Source organism: Azolla caroliniana, unplaced genomic scaffold (assembly GCF_043228905.1).
Source record: "Azolla caroliniana isolate FFs.n. ecotype wild unplaced genomic scaffold, voAzoCaro1.0.p SCAF_14, whole genome shotgun sequence".
Taxonomy (NCBI): Eukaryota; Viridiplantae; Streptophyta; class Polypodiopsida; order Salviniales; family Salviniaceae; genus Azolla; species Azolla caroliniana.
In genome coordinates this window covers 910937-927282 of record NW_028230449.1, presented here as the reverse complement: position 1 = coordinate 927282, position 16346 = coordinate 910937, and the positions used below count along the sequence as shown (strand labels likewise).

General features: G+C 36.6%; 1 protein-coding gene across 1 annotated transcript; it reads right to left on the bottom strand.

Annotated features, from left to right (window-relative positions):
* Positions 1-152: 152 nt before the first annotated feature.
* Positions 153-4291, bottom strand: LOC147855103 (coronatine-insensitive protein homolog 1b-like). Its single transcript, XM_087330271.1, has 3 exons — positions 3378-4291; positions 1601-2099; positions 153-1276 (listed from the first exon to the last, which is right to left on the bottom strand). Exons 1-3 carry the CDS (start codon positions 3920-3922, stop codon positions 512-514), a joined length of 1809 nt encoding a protein of 602 aa, XP_087186397.1. The 5' UTR covers positions 3923-4291; the 3' UTR covers positions 153-511.
* Between the last annotated feature and the right edge of the window lie 12055 nt (positions 4292-16346).

Below are 16346 nucleotides of genomic sequence, written 5' to 3'. Positions count from 1 at the left end.
ACTTGGAGGGATCTCACCTGTTGTTGTACTTGTAAACTGCAGTTGGACGTGGGTTAGTCAATCCTAAATTGTGGACCATAGGTAGAACCTGTACAGCTTTATAGCCGAGACACGTTTTGAAAGGCTGACATTAAATATATAAGAGCACCATATAAAGGTGAACCAATGTTCATGATAATTTTCAAATAGGGAAATACTTAGAAAAATGAGCTGTTAATACTAATGTTACAACTCTGCCTTATGACAAGGCTTGATGAGAGAAATTTGGAAAAATAAGGTGGATAAATAAAGTTTACAATTCTGCCTAGAGCTTGACATCTATCTAACATACTTGGACTATCGCATAGGGTACTTTCACCAGGCTCATAATTTTCGAGGTGAGGTTGACTACAGACTGCAATTACAGGTAGTTATACATTGTTAACACCAATTAAGGCTGCCAAATTCTGTGTCATAATGCTGGTTGGCTTCTAAAAACATGAAGGATACTGTGATATGATTGCCTAAAGACTTAGCCAAGACATGTCACAGAGCTTGACACGTTGGTCCTTTTTCCGGTAAGGCAGCGATATGCTAGGAATTGTGGTGGAGCATCAGACTCTTCTCCCATTGCATCAGGATCTTGTAATAATTCTACATTCCAGAAATCACGTGTTAAAGGCAACAAATCATGCCCATTTCCAGTTGCTTTGTAGCCTTGGATCCAGACATATTTCAGATTCTTCATCTTCAAAATAGACTCTGTAATTGCAGCCTCAGTAAACACACAATCCCGTATTTCAAGCCTCCTAAGGTTGGGGCATCCATTTGCGAAAAGCTTTAGGCCATTATCAGTTTCTCCAAGCAAACCAAAAAGAACCCAGCTGAGGTTTTTACCATAGATACCAATATCTTCCATCCCTTTGTCAGTTAAGAACCCTGGTCTTAGATAAAGACCAAGACGATTCAGATCTACACATCTTTCCATCAACGCCTTAACCCCCTCATCAAGAGGATATTCAGACACATCGTTGTCTTCATCTAGAAGCACCAAGCGGAAATCTTTCAACTGCTGACAGTTGTTTGCAATTGTTGTGAGGGCGGCATTGTTTATGTCAGTTATATATGCTGCTATGTACTTCAGTCGGTGACAATTAAGAGCAATGGATATGAGCCCCCTTTGAGTTATGAAACCTTGTTGAACATCTCTATCACCACGCTCCACACGGAGCCAACGTAAGTTCTTACAATTTTTTGCTATAACCTCGAGACCCTCGTCACCAATGGCGTTGAAAACCTGTAAGATAATGTTGGTTTGCATACTGAATAAATAAAGATAAACATTGATCAAATCATACATTAAGAAGTCATATTAATGAGACGGTAAAACAATAAAATACCCCTAATGTGTTTTTCGATCTTTACCTCAATACCCCTAAGTTTTCAGGAACAATAGGCAGAATATCCCTCTGCAGGCTAAAATTTACTGCGACAACGGGGGTATTCTGGTAACTTTTGAAAACTTAGGGGTATTCTTGTAAATATCCCAAAAATTTGGGGTACTTTGGTGTTTTCCCTAACCGAAAATTTGATGATGTGCAATGAAAAAGTTTGTTTTTACCTCTAAAGCTTCAAGGTTTGCACAATGTTCCAAGAGCTGGCAATGGCCATCTATGCTAAGACATGAATATTGAAGATCTAACTTCCTTAAACCTGGTGCAATGGGTCGAATGAGTGAGTTCACATATTCATCACCTTCGTTAACGCCAAAATAGTAGAGGCCAACCAGTGACGTAATGCCAGCTGGCAATTTAAAACTTGTCATGGGCTGATCAGCAGGATTAAAGTTACCCACACAAATTCCACCAAGCTCTTTAAGCGTTGTAGTTTTATTGAGAACTTCACTTAGCTCTTCTACTTCCAGTTCATTTAGTTTCAACGAAATCAAGGATTTGCAATTTGTTGCTATTTTTGATAGATTGGCAATGTCAACATTTTCCAGGCCTGTTCCTGTGATATTTAAGACTTCTAAGGATGTATTGTGGAGAGAAAGCTCACGCAGCCATGCATTGCCCTCATTCTGAATAACGCTCTCCTCTAGAAAAAGGACCTTCAATGATCTGGAAAAAAAGGGCTCATCAAAGAGCTCACATTGCAAATTTCATGGACATCTTATCATAGTTCACATACAATTCATTGATTTTATCTTCTCTTTTCGTAGAAAGAAGCTCTTAGTTTTTATCATGTTATGTCCATGTATAATATCCCTACATATATGTATGGATGTATGTATGTGTGTGTGAGTATGTGAGTATGTGTATGTTTGTATGCATGCATGTATATTAACATACACATACTCACACACACATACATACATAGCACAGAGAGAGAGACTAGAAGTTCAGGAACCAGACTTTGACCACATGAATGACCATGTCCCTTTTGGTTCTTTACGAAGACATGGAAGCTTTCTAATATATTGGGAAATGCTAAGCAGGAAGCTTTTAACTGCAATCTCACTATTTATGCTCAAAACTTGTTCTGGTACCCAATACTAGTCATGAGGGTTTTGGATACCTCATCATACATGTATTAGATATCGCCCATATAACCATGAGATCCTTCACCCTCCTTTTACGGTTGGTTTTTTTTCTTCAATGAGTATTCATGCCTTCTCTCGTATGGATTCACATTACTCATCTTTCATAAGAAGTGATTCACACGAACTACTCACTCCCCCATTTCTTGTTTGCTAAGTTAGGTGCACTAAGCATGCGTGAGACAGATACAAATGAAATGAAATATAATATGATGGCTTACAAAAGACCAAAATGAGATATGCCTCTGTGAGTATGTGCATGACATATCTGTGAGACTGAATTGAACTGAAAGAAAAAGTGATGTTAAGGCATGCAAATGACCAAAATGAGCTATGAGGCTAAGGTTACACCCACCCATCTTTTGGTCTAAAATGAGATAGAGAACAAAGTTACAATCGCCATCTTGCAGCCTCAAATTGACCTATGAGACCAGAGATGAAAGAAAATTGTCGTACGAGAGCAAAGTGACAGCCATCAACATGTTTCTCCTGAATGATCTATGAGGTCAAAGTTATGAACCAAAATTATCTATAAGACCAAAGATATAATTGACTAATAAGACCAAAGTTACAAGCATCTTTTTACATGCCAAAGTGACATTTTCAACAAAAGTTACAAACAAGGCCAGAATTAACTATGAGACCCATATTACGAACATAATTTTGGCCCATCAAAATGAACTGTGAGTCCAACACTTACACCCAATTCAATGACCACAAAGCTCCGATTTTCCAAAAGAATAGCATAGTGCTTCTGAATTTTCAAACTGAAACACGAGACGTAGAAAGAGAAGCTTACCCGCAAGACCTCGCAATGGCTTCAAGGCCGCGGGTCGAAAATCCACTGCATTTCTCAAGCTTAAGAACTTGGAGTAGGTTGCCAGGTCGTGCTGAAAGAGATGTGAGATCTTTGTCAGTGACGATCATCCGACGAAGGTGGACAGACACGATGGATGAGCAATGTTTGGAGATCTCAGAGATCCATGGTTCAGCATGACCACCCCAATCGTCTGGACAAAGACGGAACATTGTAGCCCTTGGTTTGCCTTTGATCTTGACGGCCGCGAGAGACTCAAATCGGTTTGTGAGGCGGCTGGGTTTTATTGAGTAACAAGATGCAATGGTGACGGATTTTCTGGTTTTCCTGTCGACCGAATACCACTCTTTGCATACCAGGGAGATAGAGCTTCTATCACATGCTTCTTCGATGAATCCAAATATGTGACCCAGTACTGCCTCCGGTAAACAACGAATTTGTGAAGGCAATGACGAAGATGAAGGTGAAGATGAAGACGAAGACGAAGAATAGGGATCAATTCTCCTTTGGAAAATGTCTTCTGCCATAGCTAGGGTTTCTTAGAGCATCCGGGCTATTTTTCTCTGCAACATCACTCCATCTGGAATACGGATACCTCCTCAAAACCCTTTTCATATGAAGAAAAATGAGGGACTTCTCAGAGGGGAACAGGGCATCATTGCCATAGATATGGCGGGATTTCCGGGTTTCCCCTGTGAGTTTCCCCCCCCCTTCTTGCTGGATACTTTAGCTGTCGCCAGTGAATGAAAGGGTCACTGGGTTCTTCTCCTTTTTCTGAGTAAAGCAGCAGAGAATGGAGAGAATTAGGGTTTAGAAGGGGAGAAGCTCCATAGCCTCAGCTTTTTTGACTCATCACTAACTCTTGGATATGATTCCCCCTTTTCTTTTATGTTTTCTTTCTTTCCTTCCTTCTTCTTCTTCTTCCTTTTTTAGTTCTTCCTTTTCTTCTTCTTCTTCTTCTTCTATGAATTTATTATAATTAGGAAAAATGTATGTACATATAGAAATCCCCAGGGAGTATCGAACCCGTCACGATGGCTTCATCGAAGCTTCTTCTTCTTCTTCTTCCGTAAACACACATAAAACCGCTAACAAGCTCGGGCGCAATGGGCGGCAGAGAAGAGCCCTTTCGGCGCCCAGATAGATAGCTACAGTTAGTTAGCCCCTGCCATTATGTATACAACTTATGCCCTGAATGGCAGCTCGCTTGCCAAAATAGTTTATAGCCCAGTCGTACAAAACTCTCTACAAGTCTGTACCTTTGGTTCTTGTTCTTCTTAGCCTTGGACCCTGGCCGCCCCTGCTCCCCAGGATGTTGGCTCATCGATCTGATCCCCCTATGCATGCCTGCCCTTTATCCCTCTAGGAAGGCTCACAATCTTATGCTTGGGCCCGACGTGTACGAATAACCGCACCAGACCTCTTCGTAAGCTCAGAATCAGCTCTTCGATTCGAGAGTAGTATCTCTTGGCGTTGTTAACGAACCATGTGTGAATCCTTGTCTTGAACTTAAAAATATCAAATGAATATTTTGTAAGCACCCGTTCTGCATTTTTTTGTAGACATTTAAATTACACATTGTTTCGTTGTTTGGCCATTTGCATTTGCTGTAAACATTAAAAACATCTGCTTCGATTTTTGTCTTGATGCGTAAACATATTCTAGAACACTAGAATATAGGATGGGAATGCTAGTGCCAAAACTTTCTCTATGGGGGAAGATATAACTAAAATATGTGTGTTGCATGCAAGCATACAAATAGTGCGTGCTACATTTTTTAATGTATATACACATACATCCACGTACCATTATGGTCAAGCAAACGATGATTTAGTGCGGCAGATGGTGTTCAATCTTATGACTTTTGGTTGAACACACTATAGAACAAATGGATTGAGTACTAGGTGTTGTCCACTATGCAAATACCTTTATGGAATAATATGTATGCATACTACGTACCTAACTTTATAATAGGGAGATAGATATATAATATATATAATATCCATGACGCATGTACCATTATTGTTAAGCAAACCTTAATGTGCAATGTGGCATTCGATCCGTTCAATCTTACGGCTTTTGCCCAAACACATAATGGGTCACTTCACCAAAAAGTTTTGTTTTCTTTTATTTTTGTATCAAACATCGGGTGATTGGGACCCAAGTTTCTTTGTGGATTTTTCCACCTATATAGTGTCAAAGTGACCCACATACTTATTTCCTTGACCTTGGGCTAGTTGGTGAATTCAACATGTTGTGTTTTCATTGACACTCAATGCTAAGAACAAAGCTTCATTTATCTCCTTCAAATTTTCTTCAATGTTAGTACAAATGGACAATCGTTCCATCAATATACATTCTCATTCATATCTTGCAGACATGGAGTGAAGTAAGATTTGTAGCGCCGCAAGAATTTGACATTACCTAGGTATGTAATTATGTCATTGAAACACATACAATCATAGGAAACAATATAAAGTACAAAGTTTTGTAGAATGGGGTAGCTTCACTGATGCACATCATGTTCTTTTCTACCATTTCAAACCAAAACACATGTAGATTCAATCATCTTGATGTACATATGCATGGAGTTGCCTTATGCTAGGCTATATACAATATAATGGTTTAAGTTCTTGAGCCCTAGACTTATATGCAAAAATGGAGTGTTTCCAAACATTTCAAATATAGCTACACATGTCGCTTTTGAAAGCATTTCAGAAAAATTTAGAAAAAGGTCGTTAGAAGACATTCTCCCTATATACCTTATCTTTCCATTTTAGAAACTTGCGGGTGCATAATGCTAATAAGAACCTCAAGTGAGGATCTTTTGGACTTGCTTCTGCATAACATGTAATGTTAAACAAAGTCATTAAGTGATGTCAGGAGAATGGTGTCAAATTTCATACCTTTATTAATATGGTTAAAGTGACATCAATTATGAATCAAGCATTTTGGCAACTTCTAGTTTGAAACACCATTACAATACTAATGGTTTCCCACACTTCAAAGAATAGTCTTTTGCCCAGATTTCCTCAAAACGACAATGATTTCTATGTGGAGATGAAAGAATTAGATCAAGTTTGGTAACTCGTCCATCCATATGGTTGTCCATGTACTTTGTAGAATATTTTGTAACTACGTCAAATCTATCCTCTTTGGGTGGGACACCGAGTTGGGGCTCATTTAGAAAGATGCCAAAACATTGGTCTCTTTAGTTCCATAATCAAGAGTGTAATAGTTCAATCAATCATCTCTAACACTAGCATTGCATCCAATACTTGTTGTTCGTGTCCTTTGACTTTAACATTTGTGTTGGGTGTGTTATAGGCAAAACCTTAAGGAAAAACACTATAGCTAGTTTTGATGGATTAAAGGGTAGCATAGTTGGGAAACTAGTTATCGTAGGAATTGGGATAAACTCATAAGGATCTATGACACGTGTGCATGTCTAGGAGACTTAGATTTTGGGTTATATAAAGGGGACTAACTACCCCCCTTTTATGATGACATCTTAAGATGTTGTCAAGACCCTTTGGGTGAGGCTAAGCTCTCTTATTCGGATTTGTTATTCAACTACTAAGGTTTCAACATAAGTTAATATTCAATGGCATGGGACATTGATAGTATTTTGTGTCTTATGTCCTTCTCTCAATGATGGTCAATGTGTATAAGCATCTTCAATCCATTCTTTTCTTTAATCTCTTATAAGTATGCTCATAATTAGCTTGATCCACGATTTGGTATAGTTAGAAGAACATGTGCTTGAAGGTATTCCAAAATATGATGGGAAGACCTGCTTAGACTATTACCAGGATTTGTTTAGAGATTGTGTACAATCAAGGAGGTTCTTTGGATAACATAAAGGGTAATACTCACTAGGTAGAGTTACAATGATTAGAGTTTCATGCCACATGGGACAAAGGAATATTTTATAGGTGTTTTTTTGACAAGGTGGAGTGGTTTTACTCTATATCAAAGTATTGATTTAAGTCGATAGTTAGAACTTAACCTTGATAAAAAAGGGCGCAATTAGCTATATGTAGGCATTTCATGTACAACCTTAGGATGTTTCTTAATACTAATGTAGTATCTTTTCTTTAAAAAAAAAATTAGCTCGTGCATCCCTCACTCACTTAGGAGAGAACGCCTTGTAATCTTCAGCTGATTATGTGCTTCAATGTAATTACAAAGGGAAAGTGCTACTGCTTGTCTCTGATAATTGGCGGCTTCATTGAACTGAGCTTCTGAATTTTATGAGTCTCCCTCTTGAATGGCTTGTTGACGTGATACCACACACCGGGTAACTCTTTGACCCTTTCGCCTCTCTCACAAGGACCACTGGATGTTCCTGCAAATTATGTCTAATATCAGAGCCATGATAAATACTTTTATATTTACGGAGTAATATTTATTTTATTTTAATTTGTTGTTCTCAAAGACGAGACAACACTTAAGATGTAATCTCTTGTTTGGTCTTATAGGCCATTTTGACCTCTTAGAAGACGTTAATATATCTTTCTTTCTTTCTCTTTTGTTCTGTATGAAAAGATTAATGAGACATTCATGTGTTTTGGGAATTAGTGGAGATGTGTTCCTATTTGCTTGAGACGTTTGTCGATAAGCCAAGGCTTGCGTAGAGAGATCATCATAAATGATCGAGGTATGTTGTTGGTTGTCCTTTTTGTTTAATCTTTTGAGCCATCAACTATTCAATGATAATAACTCAACAACAATCTAATTTAACATTAATATACATTTGATATCTCAACATTTAATCAATATCTTGATATAAACGTTATTATCAAATGTTATCTTATCTATATGTGAATATACATTATTTTCATTGATTGTTACATATCTTTGGACGAATTTTATTAATCAACCATTACAATTTTAATACTAGATTTTTTACTTAATCGATGATTTGATTATGATTTTAATTTTTTATTTGATCATAAACCCAACATTTTCAATCTTGAACTAATCTTTATTAACGTTCTTATAAGTTAAATATTGTGCGCGTACATACAATCATACATTGTTATCGTTTTACATGTGATTATGCCTTGATTTGAGTCATGGCCCTTGGTTAAGTGGTGTTTAATCTCACGACCTCATTAATAACAGACCTAATGTCAACCACCAACATATTTCAAAATTGTTATATAATATTGATCGTACAACAAAAGTGTGTATAATAACAAAGAAAATTATGTATATATTTCAAAGAGACTTTAGACAAATACATGCATCCATATGTAAGTTGTTTACATGTCACACGTGTATTGACGCACATATACATATAATATGCAACATAGGCTAGGTAACAATACAAATTTACGTTATTTTCACCAATACAATCCACACATAATTTTATGGTGAATACACATGGTTGAGCCTCGGGGAGCCGCCATGCATCAACAAGATAGAGATTAGGGGAAGACATTGAATGTTATGTCACCTCGTGTCGTTGTGCAATAACATGACCTTGATCACCATCTTATATGTTTATGGGCTTATTGATGTGAGATGTTTTCTTATTTATTTCACCATTAGTTAATTATTAAGACACATATTTTTTCATTATTTTCAATTTTATAATGTATATCCTTAGATAAATTATTGACAATTGCCAAATTCTCAATTGTTTATTCATGGTTCAAACTTTGAACGAAAAAGCTAGCGGGACCTTCGCAAAAGGAGTTGACCCCACACCCTACTTGATCCATTGTCTTGTTCGAAATTATTTCCATCAATGACAAGACTCCATCAATATGACTTTACATGAGATTTTGGAATTTTGGAAATTTTATCATATTCTCGAAGCTTGTGGTATTAATATGCGAACGGACGGCGAGACAAAGAATGACCAACATGTTGAACCTTCATTTGTTATAAAGTCACTTCAAAGAGAAAAGAAAGAAAGAAAAAACAGATGAAGCATTTTCATTTGGCTAAGTCTTTGGGAGTCTCATCTTGAGATTCATCCTAAGCATGATAGTACTAAAATAACCTACATTGCTCTGAGTTAGATGGGAAAGCGATCGCTTGGTGGCATAATTCTCGAACTGTAAAGCAAATGCTCAATACATGGGATAACCTTGTTGACATCTTTCAATGACAATTTCGACAACCACCTTCTCAAAAGTGAAGAAACTCAAAACCTAATGAATCTATATAGTAAGTCATTTCGCTCTCTTGAGGATTACATTCATCATACACTAAGGCAAATTGAAAAATTGAGACTTGAGGAAGAGGATTGACATGTATCTTAGTTGACATTGACCCAAATTTGAATTATCATTGGATAGTGAATGATCAGGATCCTAGAACCTTTGAAGATATTGTCGAGATTGTACTTACATAAATATTGTTTGTTTCCTTAATGACATTCCAAATTCACACTATCATTGGATAGGGCATGATAAAGATCCTAAAAGCTTCAAAGATGTTGTCAATATAACTTGGTTGACATCTTTAAATGACAATTAACTTAAAATGTGACAATTGTGGTTTTCCCAATGAAACAACGCACCATGTTTTATGGATATGTCTTATAGCTAGAGCAGTATGGAAAAGAGGGGTGAGAATTTCGTATCCTATTTATGGTAAACAAGTGTACACATGGGGTTTTGTGAGATGGGGAAGGTTGGTTGAAGAAATACAGAATTATGAAAGGGACTGAGTTGATTTTCTTCTCCTCTTTGATGGAAGACATGTGTTGGAGGCCTCTTATACTACATCAATCCATTGTTTGGAAGAAGACAAGGTTTGGTCTACTGTATCTTCTTTAGTAGTTTGGATATTATGGAAGGCAAGATGTAAGTGTGTATTTCAGAATGTCAAATTGAATGTGGTTGAGTTAGTCAAGGAGATATGGTCGATGCTCCTACATACTCTAAGAGGTCAATATGAGGCAATACATGGTGAGCTTGATGTTCTGTTTCGCAAGCAACAACAATTTCGAGAAATTTGGAAAAGGCAGAGGTCTTGACCTATTTTGGGGACATAATAAAATGGAGATATGCTCCACCAAGATGCCTTTTTCCGCCCCCCGTCTTGAAAAGACCATGCATGAGGTTTCCAATACTAGACATGTTGATTCATGTGGGTAGGAGGGTTGTAATATATTGTATGGATACTTTGTAGCCTTTGGGCATCTTTTCATTAATACCACGGTGAATCTTGACTTAAAAAAAATAAAAAATGACAATTAACTTTTTTTTTACCAAATAAGAATATACTCCATTAGTTAAAATGTCATCCAGTACACAACTTTAGTCCCTTTATCGGGTAGTCATTACCTACTTCCATATGGACGACATCACTTATTTATCTTACACTCAATAGCCCACATGTTTGTTCTCTATGTGTCTCATGTCATTCACGCCCCTCTTTCATCTAATGGGAGGGGGGAACAACCATCTGGGTACTACGTACTACCAACGTATATCGATTCCAGTATCTTTAAATGACAATTAACTTTACAATCACTTTCTCAAATTGAAACACAAAACCTAATAACTCTATCTAATAAATCATTTCAGACTTTTGAGAATTACGTTTATCACACACAAACAAAATTTTAAAAAATTAAGCATGGTGGAAGAAAATGGGTTATCACTAGTTTCCTCAATGATATTATCCCAAATTTGAAATATCATTGGATAGCGTAGGATAAGGATCCTAAAATGTTTGAAGATGTTGTTGAGACTGAACTGAATTGAGCTATGGTTTTGTGGTTTCACGGTTCGGTTCAGTTCAAACCAAACCCTTGTCAATTGATAGGCTAAAGCCCAAATTATTCAATGGGAAATGTTGGAAATCTAACCATAATTATGTTGGTCAAAACGCTACATGAATTCTCCTTTCATGTGCATATTGTAAAAAAGAGGGGCACATAAAAGACAATTGTCACCGATTCAAGCAGAAAACCAAAACTTCTTCGCCTCAAGAACAAAAATGCAAAACTTTCAAGTTTCAACCATAAAATGACTTCCTTGAAATCATTGATAATCAAACTCAACATTCAAGCAATTGACCATGTTTTTTTCCCAAACATTTACTTGAACCAAATGACTTGCTCTGAGAAATTTGTCAAATCAATGGATCTCCAATGCATTACTTCTTTGATACGGGTAGCTTGCACAATTTTATTGATGATTACTTGGCACCGACGTTGGGACTTTGAATAGATATAAGTGTTCATACTTATAAAGTTCATTTAGTAGATGGATGATTACAATTCATGAATGGTGAAGTTCATTTGTAATTACTAATTTACATAGCTTCATATGCAAAAAAGCTTCGTTTCCATGTGAGGAAATTGAGATATGCCGATGTAATACTAGGCTATTCTTAGGTCTATAGATTAACAATTCAATCACTTTTGCAGTACATAGTGACACTATTCAATATACAAAAATTCTTTCAAAATCTAACTTTTCATATCTTTAATTGATTAAATTCGTGTTCTCTACTTCACTGTTGTGTGATTGATCTAGTGATTCAATATTGTCATTTTAATGTCCATGTGAAAGAATTACATTTTCATGAACAAAGATTACTCAATCCAATCATAAATATTTATTTCAGAGATCTTTCTTCTAAGAAAATACCACATGAATGACCACATATTAGTAATGTTGACCACAAAATAGATCTCATACCTATCGCTATTCATATGAACATTCCATCTTATTAACTTAATCAACTTGACGCGGATGAGATCACAACACAAATCAAGGATTACTTAAGGATGGGTCATGTTTGTCATAATAAATCTCCTTGAGGTGCGTTAGCTACCTTAGTAAAGAAAAAGTAATAGATAATGTATGTCAAATTTTATCTTTGATTAAAGTGACTATCAATAATTTGCATCCATTCAGACATGTTGTTGATGATTTAATTGATCGTTTGCATGATGCTAGATACTTTACCAAAAACCTATTTCTTTTGACAGTAGGAAACTTGATTCTACTCAATGTTGATATTAAGTGCAAGAAAAAGAACTTGTTGCAACCATTCATGCACTTAAAACTTGGAGACATTATTTATATGGAAATCGTTTTGTGGTCATAACAAACCATGTCTCAATGGGTAAATGTAATCCAAGACTTTTAATTTTTCCATTGTTATTGCAAATATTCAATTAACATAGTTGTTAATGCTCTTAGACATTTTCTTGAGGTTAACATGCTTAGCTTCATTAAACTAAAATATGATATTTTTCATCAACTTCAAGGGAAATACCTTAATGATTATTTACTCAAAAGATATTGAATGAGATCTGAAGCTGGTATTGATTCCATCAGAAATACCACACCATTAATGTCAACCTTTCACATTTATAATGTGATGCTCTACCATAGTTGGAAGGTTTGTGATCTAGATCTCCTTGAGGTAAAAAAAAAAGTTCTTGATAGTGTCGTGGTACACTCAAGTTGGCACCCTAGAATACACCTAGCACCTGTTCTAAACTTTATAATGTTTCTTTGGCCTAAACTATGCCATGAAGTGTAAAATTATGCAATCGAATGTTTGCAACGTTAGTTTAATAAGGGGAGTGGCATAAAGCTATTGATCGTTTGCATCTACTAGATATTCTTAATAATAAAGAGAAAGTATATGCATGTATTTTATTGCAAGTTTGCGAGATATTTTTGAACTCAATTCTTTAAAAAGTCGGAAACTACCTTGAGCATGACTTCCTTATCCTCAATTTGATGGTCAAATTGAAGGAGTCAATCAAATGATTAAAGATATGTTGTCAGCCTATATGGCCAATAAGCTTACAAAATGAGATCAATACCTCCCCTTATAGAGTTTTTTCATAACAAGTTAGAAAGATACTTCAATTGCATTTAGTTCTTTTATGTTGGTGTATTGTTTTCAATCGTGAGTCCCTTTGATGTTAATTTTCAACGAGATAAATTGAAGAGGGATATGCAAGAAATGTTGCAAATTGCACGCTTTACATTTAAGATTGCTCAAGAGAGAGAATTTTTCTATGCTGATTATAATAGTCATCCTGGTGCTCTTAACTCTTCTCAAAAAAGTCTTCTTATATGTATGTCCTAATTCCAAAACATTATCTGCAGGTAACTGAGCTAAATTAACTCCATGCTGTTCTAAATCTTTCACAATTTTCAAGCATATTGGTTCATCTGCCTATTGTCTTGATCTTCTTGAAGGTGTTAGCATACATCTTGTTTTCCATGTTAGTCACCTCAAAGAACTTATGGGTTCGGATGTCGACATAGTAACCATAAAAGATTTGGTAACTCATAAGGATTATTATCCTAAACTCTATTTGCCTGAAAAATTCTTGATGCTCAAATTAAACAAGCCCGAGAGTTCAAAATTATATGGTTGGATCAAAATGTATGATGCCATTTGGGAGAAAGAGCACGTTCTTAAATCTAACTCCCAAGATTTTGATTTTTCAAATTGCAAGAGTGCAATGTTTTGGAAACGGGGAGTATATAGCTTATTTTGATGGGTTAAGGTTAGGATAGTTGGGAAACAATTTATCTTATGAATTGAGACAAACCCATAATGACCAATGACACTTGGGAATATATTGTGGATCAGGAGCCTTAGGGACTAGGGGCCCCCTTTGTGACAACATCTTGAGACAACATTGAAACCAAACTCTCTTATTTGGATCTATTATTAAACTACCAAGGTATAACATAAGGTAATATTTAGTGGGATGGGACACCGATGATATTTTATGTTTTTTTCATGTCCTCCTCTCGGGGATGGTTGGTGTGTTTAAGCACCCTCAATCCATTATTTTCTTTAATATCTTGTTATTTTTCTCATCATTGGTTTGATTCGTAATAAGATCTTAGCTTTCTTGGAGGCCAACCCTTGACATTTTGGGTTCTAACCCCATATCCATTTTGATATGGTGCATCTAATTGTACATTTATTACCAAAACTAGTGGTTTCCGTTGTGCCACAATTATAATTTTCTTAAAATTTCAAAGGCTTATCACAAGATAATTATTACTGCCTTTTGTGAGATACTTTTGATGCGTGTCATGACTCATGAAGACATTGGAATTGGTACCATAGACCAAGTGTGGGACCAAAATAAGAGGAGACATTGTGCATATTCAAGCTTCATGATTATATTTCTTTTTGTAATGCTTGATCTTGAGACTTGATTGCCCTACACTATCATAAACTTAGTTTTAGACGTCGATAACGCGTGCATGCACTACTAGAGTGGGATTATTAAGGGGAATAATGTCACATTTATTTATTTGTATTAAACCATATAATGCTTTAGTATTTGGTCACAAGCTAAATGTATGCAAGAAAAATAATTACATCAATAACTTGTAGGGAACCACCCTTTATTATGCACGAATGGTCAATGGCCAATGGGTTTGTAATGTGATAGGGACACTTTCGGGTTTCCAACTTGTATAAGACTGCAATAACTCTAATGTAAAAGAGGCATTTGGGCGCCCTAAGTGTAGAGCAACCTTTACATCCACTAAGAGCCATTTTCCTCGATATAGCTTTTCCACATAATTATTGGAGATAACAAATTTTTATTTATTAATTATCTATTCAATTAAGATATCTCTGATGTTTCTTATATCGTGATTATCAATTTAATTGAGACTAACATATTTTTTAATTAGTGTAGTGATTAAGTGTATCTTATGAAAAATTTGGCTTATTATGAAGTGGTGGTTCTAAAAGGTAAAATATGTAAGAACATGACAAATTTCAGTACCGTGAACTTGGAAAAGATGCAAAAGGAAGTGACAACTACCAAACAGGTCGCGTGTGGCATGAACAACGTGACCACCATGAGAGGTGCTTCCAACACGAGCAGGGGAGTTCGGTGCACCCCCCCAACTTTTGCCTCATCTGTGTGATGAGACAGTTGACCTTGTGTTGTCGGACCAGGATAAAGTTACCATATTGGGAGAGATACAACAATTGGAGGCATTTTCCTTGGTAGTGCAAGACCCTAGCCCAAGGTTTGTGACCTAATAGATCGGAACTCCGTCATATTTTGTATGCTGCTTTCTTGGAGGAAGCGGATAACATCCTCCACATTCAATTCATGTCTAGAGGATGTTATTATGTGGAATTTGCAGATGAGGAGTCCATCACCAGGCTATTAGCGATTAAGGAGGCGGGCGTGGAAGGTGTGTGGGTTTCTTTTCATAAATGGTCACATAATGTTAAGGTAGACAAGAATTTGTAGGATCAAGAGTCTAGTATGATTTTTACAATGATATTCCTTGGTTTGAGGAAGGAGGGGAGGAATGTTCTTCCTCACATTGGGGCTTTATTATGTAAAGTCATTGCTACATGTGATGGATAGGTTTATGGGACATATAGAGTGGATGGGGTTCCAACTGTTTGCTTGCTCGCACTAAGATCTTTTCGTTTGCTGGCAACTATTTCTTAACCTAATTTGCTTATAAATAAACCTTTGGTTGTGTAAAAGGTGTATTATCAAGGTTTGCCTAATCAATGTTTTGTGTGCCATCAGTTTGGTCATTTAGGTCGAGATTGTCAGAAGCTACATTGTCGTGAAGAATCGCGGCCACCATGTGAAACTCTAGTGAGAAGGGCGGAAATGGCAAAGTTCACCATGTGCACACGTATATGACAAAAAGTATATAGAGGAAAAGAGAGGACTATGTAGTGCTGGTGTGCACTAAGGGTTAGTTTGTGAGTAGTAATTCTCCCACATTGTAACGCACCACCCTCCTTGGGCTATAAAAGGAGGGAGGTGTCTCTTGTAAGGGGTCTCCGATTTTGGGTTTCTTTAGGGAGCTCCATCTTGGGTAGAGAGCCCGTTACGGTGCAAGGCCCCACTCGCGCTTGGGAGTCCGTGAGCTCTCCGACTGGCGGTTTGATCGTAGACTCACGGTATTTTGTTTGGCAATTGACCGGTTCGCTGTCGGATGTACA

What these genes read in the sequence shown, in the direction of transcription:
- LOC147855103 (XM_087330271.1), bottom strand. Translation starts at nt 3,922, where the DNA reads ATGGCAGAAGACATTTTCCAAAGGAGAATTGATCCCTATTCTTCGTCT. An exon ending in GCCATTGCGAGGTCTTGCGG is followed by an intron (nt 2,100 to 3,377) that starts GTAAGCTTCTCT and finishes CTTTTTTTCCAG; the next exon opens with ATCATTGAAGGTCCTTTTTC. An exon ending in CAAACCTTGAAGCTTTAGAG is followed by an intron (nt 1,277 to 1,600) that starts GTAAAAACAAAC and finishes ATTATCTTACAG; the next exon opens with GTTTTCAACGCCATTGGTGA.